Source organism: Sinohyriopsis cumingii, chromosome 2 (genome assembly GCF_028554795.1).
Source record: "Sinohyriopsis cumingii isolate HCF-2022 chromosome 2, ASM2855479v2, whole genome shotgun sequence".
NCBI classification, from domain to species: Eukaryota; Metazoa; Mollusca; class Bivalvia; order Unionida; family Unionidae; genus Sinohyriopsis; species Sinohyriopsis cumingii.
In genome coordinates this window covers 74,868,780-74,882,737 of record NC_142962.1, presented here as the reverse complement: position 1 = coordinate 74,882,737, position 13,958 = coordinate 74,868,780, and the positions used below count along the sequence as shown (strand labels likewise).

The following is a 13,958-nucleotide window of genomic DNA, read 5'->3' as shown; positions in this document are numbered from 1 at the left end:
GGCAGGATTCCAACCTGCACCCTTCTGGTGACGAGTCTAACATGCCAACCACTGAGCTGATGAAATGGCCAAGGAAGCAGAAAACATTCATTTTTGTTGTTTTATGCATAACTCTGGACTTCCATATGCAGTTGTACACATTAACATGTTCTAATGCTTTTTTGATAGAAGTCATATGAATTTCCTTTTTCGGTTATGTTTTGACTTCTTCCTATAAACAAAAATATTGGCAGTTTTTAAGAGGCATCTGTTAAATGGAGGTAAAATTTATTAAAAATCAACACTTGGAAAAGTTGTTGTTGTTGTAGGGTTTAACGTCATTTTTCAGCACAAAATAGGCTATACATGGCAGCCAGTATTAATGTTGGAGGAAAACCCAGGGGAAAAACCACTGACCTACAAGAAGCTAATGGCAAGCTATCTCACATACCCACATTGGCTGAATCCAAGACTCAAACCCACACAGACAGAGGTGAGATGGCAGTGATCCATAATGATGAGCGCTTTAGACCACTCGGTCTGGGTCCCCCATTTGGAAAAGTAAATTACTATCTGGATAGTAGGACTATTGTTGGAGGTTATTCTGTAGAAATGAGGCTAGGATTTAAGGGTTTAAGTGTTATTCTTTTTCACTTGAATGCTACTTGGAATGCTTTGTGTTTAATTAAGTCAGTTTTGGTCTTCGTTTGATCCAAGAGTCAATCCATTATTCAGTTAACAGTTACCAGTTAAATTGTTCCATCAGTATCAGCCAGGAGAAGTAGGAGATGATGAAGTCTTAACTCATTTGGCCCAGACACCTGAACCTCATTGTTGGGCAAGTGAAATTTCATGTACTTTGCCTACTTTTGAAAAACAAATAAATTTGAATTTTTAGATCATTTTCCTCAAATCAATCTTGTTAGACAAGTAGGTCAAAATTGCCCCCCTCCCCTCTTGAGTATTCTATATCAGTATGGCTGCAATGTTAACAGTAATTTCAAATTATGTAGGTAGTAAACAGTAACTGCAACAATGCCATTTAATTGAAAGCCATTCTAATTTCCTTCATGTACCTTACAGACTCATTGCAAACAGGGGCAGTGTACATGATGTACCTTGCTCTAATTGGAATTGTTTCATTTCATTATGTATCGCTTTCATTTCTTAATATGACAGATGCAGTTAAGCTAACAATAGTTAAGAAATATGCTTGTGTCATGAACACCAGCTTTTTTTCATTGAATACAACATGATAACAAACATTTTTTGTTGTTGACAAGTGTAAACTGAGCCATTTACAGATGTAAAAGCCACACTATGACACACTCATTTAATATACTGAAATAAGCTAACATGTATACATAAATAAAAATTTATGCTGTTTTCCAATTGTGTTTTAGTCATTGAGCGCAGAGAAGGAAAGGGTGATGGGAATGTTGAAACGTCAGGAAAGCATGACAGAGCAACTGTCTCAGGAGAAAGCGAACCTATCCCATACAGAAAAGGAAATCAAGGCACAGCTTCGAGAAATAGAGCAGAGAATGCTAGCAATAGAGGAAGAGAAGCACTTTGCAGAGGAAAGGTTAAGCATTATAAGAGGCATTTTTAATGTCTCATCTATTTCAACAAAGATCGAAAAATGGATAACATTTTCTTCAGAACAATTCTGGTATTGCTAGTAATGTTAACATTAATAAGTGTGTAACTATATTTAATCTTGTTAAAATCATATAACATACCCAGAGCTTTCTGTAGTGAGAGTGTCTGCTTCCTTGATCTTCATTTCCTGGTCACAGACCCAGATTTTTCAGAATTTAGTTTGCAAGTTCTATAACTCTGACTCAGCTTTTGAAGAAATGTGTCCCGGAACTCCCATTTTCAGACCCTTACAGAAATACCTGAAACATCACAGTACAGTTTATGGGCATGACTTGGTGTTCCACATATTTATTGTAAATGTTGTGTCTTACTGATGTAAGCTGCCATTTGAAATAGTGGAGGATATTGGCCATTACATTTCATTCCCATCTGCCTAACGAGCAGAATGCTATACTCTCGAAGCTGTTTTTTTACACAATGATGATTAATACCACAGAATACAAACAGAATATGGCCTTCATTTCAGGCAGAGTGAAAACAGCAAATAGCACAATGCAACTTTTATTATGTTTACACTACTTGAAGACTGGATATATTAACAACAAACATGATTAAAAGACAAATACTTGAAGTAGACATGAAATTTGTATCCATATTCAGATGTCTTGATAAGATTTTCATGTCAATATAGCAGTTTGTAACATTTTTCTAAATTATTTTTGATCATTTTTTTACTTTGTCTGGTCTGCAGTTGGTTTGTACAATATTTGCTGGCCTATAAGTCGATGTGGAGTATTAGTCAAATCAGCAAATTTGGCAAATTGTCCATCCTTCATTCGTATGTAAGTTGATTTGATGCTGAGTATAAGACAAGGCTAGATAATACCTTGGAATGTGTTTTTCACTTTGTTCCACATGGCATCGTGAATTTTATCCTATCTGTAACTCAGTAACCTTTCCAGTTAGGATCATTAAATGTAACTATAAATACTTAATTTGTTTCACAGGAAATATGTTATGTACTTTTAGCTATATGTAATGATGCTGACCCAAAGATTTATTGAGTTACAGAGAGGATAAAACTCGTGATGCCGTGTGGAATTAAATTATAATAACTTCTAGTTTCATAAATATTAAACATATCACTGTATGTTATTTCAGATTACCAGTGATAGGGAAATTGCATCATTAGTACTAAAATATTTTTTCTAGTTTGTTTGTTGTAAGGGTGGGGTTTGTGGGGAAGAGAAATACAGAGAGAAGGATGCATATGTATTCCATCACATTTTTCTTCTTGCACCTCATGATCAAAAATAAAGTATGGTCTGACATAGGAGAGAGAGAGAGTTCGTCTATTTATGGGTTTTTGTGCATTTTATTTTTACTTTATTGCCACCATGTTGCTGAAGTTTATCTCAAAGAGAAAAAAACATTAATAAATGAAACAGTGCACTGTAAACTATGAAAATATGTACCATACTCCTTTGGGTTTTAAATATTCACACTAGTTATATCAATATAGACTCTGTTAGGTTAATTCCCAAGAAAGATTATTTTACATGATGTCTAATTTTCTTTGCAAGTATAACAACCTCTCCATTCCCAACAAATAAGATTTTGTTTAAAGTGCATGTACTCTTCCTGTACTGAGGCAGCAACTGTTTTTGATCTTTGCTCATACTAGATGTACTTTAAATTGCTGTTGGTTCCATGGGCAAGTTCAGAAATGTCACTGGCTGAGAAATTGACATGAGTAACCACCTGGCATTTCTTTCATTATATGGTACAGTATTCAGAATACCTATGGGTAGCCTCATTTCCCTATCAGTAGCCTCACTAATCTGATCTGGTCTGCTGAGTTTTGACCTCAGACAGGTGTTATCTTGGAATGACTGAATACAGCCATAGCATATTTAATTAGCATGTAAATACCACAACAAAACCATGTGATTCTTGTCATAATGGAAGTGGCAACAAAACCTAGAAGGAATTGCTTACCTAGTGGTATTAATTGATAATGGAATATGGTACTGCACTTGTACACAAGTAAGATCAGTCATCAGGTAAGTGAACAATACAGATTTACAATTGCGAAGACATCTCTGTTTCTCTCTCTGTCTCTGTCAGTGGGCATACATTTTATTTGATCATTAGGTGCAAGATGAAAATTGTGATGGAATATGTCTTTGTCATGGTCATTCATCTTCTAATTTGTCAATTCTAATGCACATATATGTCATCAGATTTAAACAACGTATATTACAAACAACTTACATTACTGGTGCATGCTGCTTTAGCGCAATTACATCTGATCTATGTTGTTTTAATGCTGACGATCTCATAATTGTTTAAAATACTTAATGTGGAATCCTATATATTTTCATTCACAATTTCTTCCCCAAAATGAAATATTTTTTCACATTATTTTTCGTAATAATATAATCCATATGTAAGTTGATTCGGATTATTAGTTGAAGCTAAGATTTTCTGGTAAAATAGTATCGTCTTATAGGCTGGCAAATACGGTACCTGTTTTGGAAACACAGATCTTTATGGGGCAGGGATTTTGGTTGAGTTTGTTTGAAGTATTTGACATTTGATATTAATATTTTCAGGTTGAAGGACAATGAAGAGAAGGCAAGCATATTGCAGGAAGAGAAAAGTCTTTTCAGTGAACAGGCAGCAGAACTTCAGAATACAATAAAGGTGAGATCTGATTACTGTTTCTACATATAAGTTTTATCAATACTTCGGACAGAGGTTGTATTTGAGGTACAAATTCTCCATTAATGAACTTATATTTATTTACAGAGGTTTTATTTCACCAAATATAGAACAAGAAATACAAAATTGTTCCAAATGTAGAACAAGAGATACAAAATTGTACTTGTTATAATGCTAAATCAAGACTTGTCACTACACTATTTTAAACCACATGCTCCACCCCCTACCCCATCCACCCCATTGCAACAAGTTCAGGTTAGGATAAGCATGGATTTAAAAATAAAATATATTGCATTGAAGACAATAGGAGGAGCATGTTGTTATGATAATTTCTTGTCAAGTATTATTGCAATTTGTGGCAATAGATTTCTTAGTCTTGGGATGTCTTTTTATGGGACCATTGCACATGAAGCATATGGGACCATTGTAAATGAAGCATATGGGACCATTGCAAATGAAGCATATGGGACCATTGTAAATGAAGCATATGGGACCATTGCAAATGAAGCATATGGGACCATTGTAAATGAAGCATATGGGATCACTGCAAATGAAGCATATGGGACCATTGTAAATGAAGCATATGGGACCATTGCAAATGAAGCATATGGGACCATTGCAAATGAAGCATATGGGACCATTGTAAATGAAGCATATGGGACTATTGCAAGTGAAGTATATGGGACCATTGTAAATGAAGCATATGGGACCAATGAAGCATATGGGACCATTGTAAATGAAGTATATGGGACCATTGCAAATGAAGTATATAGGATAATTGTAAATGAAATATGTGGGATCATTGCAAATGAAGTATATGGGATTATTGCAAATGAAGCATATGGGACCATTGCAAATGAAGCATATGGGATCATTGCAAATGAAGCATATGGGACCATTTCCAAGTGGTGACCAAAGCTTTGCACTTTGAAGCTAACAATCCTAGTCTTCATTTATGTGAGGACACATCTCAGCGAATTGGAGAACCTCACTTAACTGTTGGCAGGTGTTCCTTTGCAGGTCAATCCTCTTGGAATCACAATTTGTAGGATGCCAGCACAAGGGACTGTGGTGTAAACCTTCTGCAACATTTCAGGAACCAGCGATTTGTGGCCTGCTGAGGACCAACATTTGTATCCTAACCTCACAGAGGTGAAGGCCATGGTAAATGCATATCATTGGTTGTAGGAAATGCGGCATGGAAAGGGCATGCTCATTTTATCGAACAACTCCATGTTTGTTAATTATCTCAGAAGGCAAGGGGTTTGGGGGGAGGGTATGGGAACCAAATCGCCAGACCTGTACCACATACAGGCCTACCAGAGCTCCAGATTAAAGAAGGATTGTCTGTCTTTTTAGCTCTGTCTCAAGGTTTTTGGACTTTTTATTTTAAAAATCCTAATTTCAGGTTTCTAAATTGTGAGTAATTATTTGGACATAGATTATACATTAGAATGGTTATCAAGTTTGTGAGTGCTTAGCTAAAACCAGGAAACTAAAACATAGTGTGTGTTTATGATAATAAAATTTGATTTGATTAATGTATATTTTCATTAACTAATGAACACCCCAGATAGATGTTTGGAGCTGAATTTGGATTTCCTGTACACAAAACAAATCTCAACATAAAAGCTGGATACTAAATAAAAATCTCAGAATTTCTGACCAGAAAGTTTTGGCAGTATTAAATCTACCTTGGAGTTTTTCAGTTGGTGTCATCAACACGAAATCCACATTCAAGTCCTTTGCATCTTGGGTAGGTCCATTGGTGTCATCAACACGAAATCCACATTCAAGTACTTTGTGTCTTGGGCAGGCTCAGTGGTGTCATCAACATGAAATCCACATTCAAGTCCATCGCATCTTGGGCAGGCTTATTGGTGACATCAACACAAAATCCACATTCAAGTACTTCGTGTCTTGGACAGGCTCAATGGTGTCATCAACACGAAATCCACATTCAAGTCCTTCGTGTCTTGGGCAGGCTCATTGGTGTTGTTGTTGTTGTTGTGGGGTTTAACGCCATTTTGCAGCACATGATAGGCTATACATGGCGGCCAGTATTAATGGTGAAGGAAGAACCAGAGAAAACCCCAGAAAGAACCACCGACCCACAAGAAGCTACTGGCAAGCTTTCTCACATACCCACATTAGCTGAATCTTAGACTCAAACCGCCGCAGACAGAGGTGAGATGGCAGTGATCCGTAACGAAGAGCGCTTTAGACCACTCGGGGCCCCCGCTCATTGGTGTCATTAACATGAAATCCACATTCAAGTCCTTCATGTCTTGGGCAGGCTCAATGGTGTCATCAACATGAAATCCACATTCAAGTCCTTCATGTCATGGGCAGGCTCAATGGTGTCATTAACACGAAATCCACATTCAAGTCCTTCATGTCTTGGGCAGGCTCAGTGGTGTCATTAACACAAAATCCACATTCAAGTCTTTCGTGTCTTGGGCAGGCTCAATGGGGTCATTAACACGAAATCCACATTCAAGTCCTTTGTGTCTTATGCAGGCTGAATGGTGTCATCAACACGAAATCCACATTCAAATCCTTTGTGTCTTATGCAGGCTCAATGGTGTCATTAACATGAAATCCACATTCAAGTCCTTCGTGTCTCATGTAGGCTCAGTGGTGTCATTGACATGAAATCCACATTCAAGTCTTTCGTGTCTTATGCAGGCTCAATGGTGTCATTAACACGAAATCCACATTCAAGTCCTTTGTGTCTTATGCAGGCTCAATTGTGTCATTAACACGAAATTCACATTCAAGTCCTTCGTGTCTTAGGCAGGATCAATAAATTGCCAGACTCTTACCACTTGAATTAGCTAATCCAGACTGCAGAGTCAATTCATCTCTCAGCATTCAGTCATATCTGTACTTTCTGGGGCTAAGCACTCATGGATATATTTACAAGGTGGAATCCAAAACATCCAACATTTGTCTCACCATTCCCAAATCCACTGGCCAGGGTAGACGATGCTCTCTCCATAGATTAGAATGGTATGGACATGTATAGTTACCCCAGATCAGAAAGATCCTATAAATGGCAAGGGAATTGGAATGCCACCTTATCCTGATTACTCCCCTTAGGTGGGAAAAATTAAGGATAAAAGATTTGTTAATCCTGGCAGTGGCAGTGGCAAGGAAACAAAAACAAAAACATCCTAGACAGCAAGTGCTTCATTTGAATCGAGATCTACTCAGCTTGCACATCTGGATCAGATAAAGCAAATCCTCAGGGGCAAACATTTCTCAGAACACATTGTGCCACTTAAAGCATAGTTACCTCAGTTAACTGACATTTTCCTTTGAGCTTCTTGAGATAAAGAAGCTAGCACCCATAGTTATAAAAGGTTACTGTTTCACAATCACAGGCATTTTTTGGCATCATAGACGGGAGGACATAGAACAAACAAAGACCTCTTTGACCTTCTGGTGAACATTGTCCTTTCACAACCAACGACGTTGACCCCAGATGAAATCTACTATGGATTCTGAAATGGTTGAGTAAGTCTCCAGTTTGAATGCTGTGTAGATCGTCACTGGCTCAGAGCTGTTATAAAAACCTGTTTCCTATTTGCTCAAGGTACAGTGGTCAGAATCAGTTATATATATGCCTTGCCAGTCTCTCTGAACCAGCTGTTATTACATCATGATGGATTGATTTCTCTCATGATGGTCCTGCTTTTAGTGAAGGCAGTCAGTTATTTGTGGTGAAACTAATGTCTTCATTTAAGTCTTCACCCATCAAGTGGGCTTTAAAGTTGTACCAGAGGAAAACTGTCAGTGAGCTGCTGTGAAGAGTGAGATCTTTCCTTGCATGAAGTGCGGGAAACTGTTTGACTCTCTAGTGCCAGCATTTAAGTTTGCTGAGATACTTTAGACAGAGACTGGTGGAACTTATTTTATATAGATACTTAAATTTTTTTAACATTGACAAGATTTTAGATGTGCATAAGATCAATTGTCTTTTAAAATTGAACAAGCAATAGAATAATGGCAACAAAAACACTTCAGTCAGCTTTTTTATGTACTTTGGTGTACTTAGGATGCTTGCATTGCAGATATATATTTAAGCGGATAACTTTGTATTCATAATGGAATATTTCTACACTCTACTGATGAATAATGCATATACTCCCATATAGACCGTTGGGTCTAACTACAAATAACATTTAGACTCAGACCTGCTGTCGCATAATGCAGCAACAGTTCAGGGTCCGTATTTGTTTTACTGATTACTCCAAACACACTGACAGACCCAGATCTGTCATGCATTTTGTGACAGCAAATCAGAGTTTTTGCATTTTTTCAGTTAGACTTGTGCATGTATTACAGTCCTCAATTATTTACTCAATATTTTGTGTCCTGTTGAATTATCTGATAATAAAGGTAATAGATTAGGATTTTGACCAAGTAGACCCCTCACTTAACCTTGATGACAGTAAATTATGATTTTGAAGCATTGTTAAATATTTAATTTGTATATTTCAGTCATTGGTAATACATATTACTGAACTGTTACCTTTGATTTTATTACATTTTTTGTGAATTAAGTTTTCTTGCCGATTCTCGTAAAAATCCATGTGCTTAAAAAATATTGATCTACATTAGCATAGATATAAAGTCCAATATTGTTTCATATTTGTTTTCAGGATCTCATTGCACAAAAAGAAATGACAGAAGCAGAACTTAAGGTATAATACACATACATTGCTTTTCTTTTAATTTTTGATTTACATAATGATCTATTCTTTCTATCAAGAAAAATATTTTATCATTACTATTATAGTATGAGTAGAAAATTTAGCATTGTTAACAAATCCGATGATATTATTTATACACAGATTGAACATGTTATGCTTATAGAACCTACATTTATTGGATATTATTTGCTGCCTTAGTGAGGGCTCATAGTATAAATGTACAACAGAAACATATTCTTTTCAAGATTTGTATCACCCTACACACTTGCCTATAAGTCAAGTCCAATTTCAAACTACACAGATGTAGATCTGCCATTGCATAATGCACCAACAGATATTTGTAGTTTGTTAGAAATCATCATGAGAATAAATAACACAGACCCTGATCTGCCAGCGCATTATGCAATGGCAGATCAAGGTCTGTGTTGTTTGCAGTTGGATTTGTCTTATAAGTGAATATATATGCCTCAATTAACTGCATGTAGCTTGTGAATTGGCTCACATCTACATCAAACATGAAAACATTCTTCCGAATTCTTGCAGAGTATTATAATTTTGTAAACTAGGTTCTACTGTATTTATTAGAAGACTGCGGATGAATACATTTTTATCATTACACATAACAAGCATATTGATTGGTAAAAATCATGTCACATGATGCAGAAAACTGGAAGTTATTAGTTCATAACGCCAGAAAGGAACTACTTATGTATTCATTCACTCTTCCTATATTGTTTTGCCAACATTTGTATATAATGGTTTAAATGTAATTCTTTTATCTATTTCTTTGCTATGGCCATTGATACAGTTTGTAATTGAACTTGAACCTTCCTGACTGCATGAATTCTGTAAACTTTGAAATTCAGTTTTTAAATAACTTTGAAAAACTTTAACAGTAGATCTTAATATAAGTACTGATTAGAGTCTTACTCTGGTGACCATCCCTGCCAGAAGATGATAATTTTAACTCAGCTACCATATATACTCACTTTAAAGTTGAGTTCAACTGCAAACTGCACAGATGCCAATCTGCCGTTGCATGACGCACTGGCAGTTCTGGGTATGTTCAGTTTCTTAGGAGTAATCAGCAGAACAAACAACATCGACCCTGATCTGCAGGCACATTATGCTATTGCAGATGATGATCTTTGTTGTGTGCAGTTGGACTCAACTGATAATTGTACATTACTAGTGGGAGTAAGACGAAAGATGGTTTTACCTTGTGTTTATATTCCAAATGTTTCCATGACAGCAAGAGATAATGGCTCGAATAGATGCAGAGAGGAGACTGAAAGAAGCTGAGATATCTCTCGGCAAACTTAGTGATGCTGTGGAAAATGAAACCCCAAATATACAGCAAGATGTCAAAGATGAAATGGTTGTGAATGTTAAAAAACTCAAGGGTAGGAAACTTACATTTGTAACCACTAATAAATGTTTAAAGAAAATTTATTGGAAATTCACAGTTTAATTTTGTGCAGAGGTACTTGTAGGTTTTGTAATTGTGAATTTTGTGTGTGTGTGTGTGTGTGTGTGTATCTATCTATTCTATCTATCTATCTATCTATCTATCTATCTATCCTGTTCTGTTCTGTTCTGTTCTGTTCTGTTCTATTCTATTCTATTCTTTTTCTCTCTCTCTCTCTCTCTACATACATAGTCTTTAACTGTTCCAGTCTTCCTTTAGTCAGTTCTAACATGCATTGTATCTTGTATGCCGGTTGACAGTTACAAACTTAATTATTCTGCCTGCTGCTTAAGATATGTCAGAAATTTCCTATAGCCACCCTAAAAAAGAGGGGAAATTTAATGATTAATTTAGACTGAAAAATTGCTTACAGAAGAATGTAGAAGATAGAATTTGACTCTGTTAGCTTCTAAAATGTTCACAAAAAAAAAGGGCCTTATTTGCTCAGTTGTGTGTTTCCTTATCACAGAATTTTTTGAGAATCTGGCTGAGGAGGCCAAATTTGATGCCGACAAGCCTGTTGTCATGAAGAATGCCATCCATGCCAGGAAGACAATGATGAAGAGAGCAAAGACTCAAAAGTTTGAGCGGAGAAGATCTAGTAGTATGTATCACATTTTACCTGTGCTTTCTGTTTAGATACTTGCATCTGGGTAGTTTCTTCCCAAATGTGTATTTCGTCTAATTTTCTCTTCACTGAGGGTTAAGATTATTAGCCCATTGCCGTTTGGCATCCGTAGCTGTGTTGGCTATCAATGTACATGTGAAGCCTCTGAAGGCAGTGTACTATATATAGAACACCTGTTACCTAGGTCATTCCTTATCAGTAGTCCTGTGAAATGTTGGGCAGTGAAGTATATGCTTGGTTCAAGCCATTATCATTTTGCAATTCTTGTATATATTTGTTTATTGTAAAAAGGTTTAGAGCAAAATCTTATCATTATGGCTATAAAACTAAATTTCACTGAGTAAATTTATATATACTTTTGAAACTTGAGAGAATTTATTCACAGTCATGTCATTGAAATTGTGTGACCAGTTGGAACTTTCCTTGAACTCTAAAACTATTGGTTTGTTGTTCTCATCTGTATCACTGAATTTGATAAATTATCAGTCCCGTTGTTGCTAGCATCAGTATAAAAACCCATTATCAGTCGTACTGAGGCCTTCCGTGTTGTAATTCTCATCATCTAAATGCTAGAAAATACCGAATGATGTTCATGGCCTCTTATGTTTTATCAGGGGGAATCCCTCCCAGTTACAATTTTAAACAGCAGATTGCGTAATATCTTAAATAGAAACTGCATGATGTGATGCCTTGGTCAATTTCTTCAGTGTCTGTTGTTTGTAATAGGGGGTATTTTCTGAAGGTTTTGCAGCACAAAAAAGCACAGACTCGTGATTATTTAAATAAACTTGAATGAATATGGTGCACAGGCATCCAAACATATATGTATATAAATCAGTGTGAGGCATTGAAATGGGTTTGGGATGACTATCAGTGCTTATGGAAGGTAAAGGATTAACACTGAAGATTTGTTTAGACACTTTTAATTATATGTGCCAATGAGTCCATCAATTGGGCAAACATTTCAAAGTATGGGTTTATTAGTTAATACTTCCGAATCTTTTTAATCTCCAAGACGGATATACATGTACTTTTGCAGACATTTTTTTCCTGAGACAGGGCATATTCTCGTGGATGCTTTTTCTCCTGGAGAGAAATATGTGTCTGGTGCTTATATATATATATATATATATATATATATATATATATATATATATATATATATATATATATATATATATATATATATATATATATATATATACAGACTAGCTAATAAATTGAAATTAGCTGCAGACAACATAGACACTGATCTACTGTCACATAATGTGCCAGCAGATCAAGGTCTGTGTGTTTTGTTCCACTGATATACTTCTAGCAGACTGCATAGATCCAGATCTGTTAGAAAATTATGCAGTGGCAGATCTGGGTCTGTGTAATTTGCAGATGGACATGTATGTGGTAATTATACAGTACTCCTAATTTTCTTCTGACACCTTGGGTATGATAGTAAGTGTTAGATTTGAGTGCTGGTATTTCTTGTAGGTTCTCAGTGTGTAGCAACTAACCCAGTACTAACAGATCTGATGCAGTGTAGTATCATGTCTTTCTAGACAGACATGGCACGTCAGGTAACAGACAGGTACAGCTTGCCATGGAATTCAGCAATATACCCATAAATCAGACCTTGTTAAAACCCATGAAGTTGTCTATGAAGCATTTGTTTCACTTAGGGTTGTACTGATGTATAGCATGTACTCAACTTGAAAAAACATTAATGATTCAGAGCTGCCATTTTTAGTGCTACTGGTCATAGACCAGAAGGGTTTTCAGGATTGTTGTCTGTCATCTGTTCATTTTTGTTGTGGGGTTTAATGCCATTTCTCAGCACACGATAGGCTATGCATGGCGGCCAGTATTAAAGGTGGAGGAAGAACCCTGGAAAACCCTGGAAAGAACCACTGACCCACGAGAAGCTACTGGCAAGCTTTCTCACATCATGACTAAGAGGAAACTATTTGTATGTTCATCTCATGATCTAGTTGGTCCTACATGAAACTGGTGTTGCATGGACATCCTATATGACCACCACGGCAATCATCTTAACAGTCTCCTTTATTAATCCTCCTTCATGGATGGTCTTATCAATAAGGGGTTTTCAGTTAAAAGATTCCTTATGATGTCTGTTTGGTCCTAAATGAAAATGGTGCCAGTATCATGTCCAATATGGCTGTCATAGCAGCCATCTTGAATATTGCTATGGCTGCTTTTGAATGGAAAGTCATATTTTGACACAGGGGTGGTTTCACCAGAAGACTTTTATAATGTCTAGCTAATCCTAATTGAAAATATTGCTGCTTGGACATCCAGTATGGACACCGCAGTGGCCATTGTGAAAATCTTTACATCTTTACTCCACCTAATGGATGGTCTTATCAACATAGTTTTCACAGAAATACTTTATATGATGGTTAGTTGGTCCTAATGAAGATGGTACCACTCTGATGTCCAGGATGGTCACCACAGTTATGTCTTGAAATCTAAGCTTATCACTACTCCTGAATGAATGGTCATATCAACATGGTGTTTTCACTATGGCCACACTGTATGTCATTAATAAATATATCTAACAGTTTCATAAAAACATCACAAGGTTTGTCATGATATTGTTTCCTACTATAACATAAATGTTCATGATGAACTAGCTAGGGAATAGAACTAGCCATACAGTGTGGCCATAATGAACTAGCTAGGGGATAGAACTAGGCATACAGTGTGGCCATAATGAACTAGCTAGGTGATAGAACTAGGCATATAGTGTGGCCATAATGAACTAGCCAGGGGATAGAACTAGGCATACAGTGTGGCCATAATGAACTAGCTAGGGTGATAGAACTAG

The 13,958-nt window shown here is 36.4% G+C and overlaps 1 protein-coding gene across 3 annotated transcripts in view; it reads left to right on the top strand.

Annotated features, from left to right (window-relative positions):
• Nucleotides 1-13,958, top strand: part of LOC149805198 (pleckstrin homology domain-containing family D member 1-like) — a 106,771-nt gene that overhangs the window by 70,493 nt on the left and 22,320 nt on the right. The window contains exons 9-14 of one of the 3 annotated variants that reach the window (XM_089948350.1): nucleotides 1,383-1,564; nucleotides 4,197-4,287; nucleotides 8,973-9,014; nucleotides 10,276-10,426; nucleotides 10,961-11,095; nucleotides 12,605-12,690. In XM_089948350.1, the coding sequence (XP_089804476.1) occupies nucleotides 1,383-1,564; nucleotides 4,197-4,287; nucleotides 8,973-9,014; nucleotides 10,276-10,426; nucleotides 10,961-11,095; nucleotides 12,605-12,672 (669 nt within the window). In that variant the 3' untranslated portion in view covers nucleotides 12,673-12,690. The remainder of the gene's footprint in view (nucleotides 1-1,382; nucleotides 1,565-4,196; nucleotides 4,288-8,972; nucleotides 9,015-10,275; nucleotides 10,427-10,960; nucleotides 11,096-12,604; nucleotides 12,691-13,958) is intronic. The other 2 variants (XM_089948347.1, XM_089948342.1) reach the window with 2 other exon arrangements.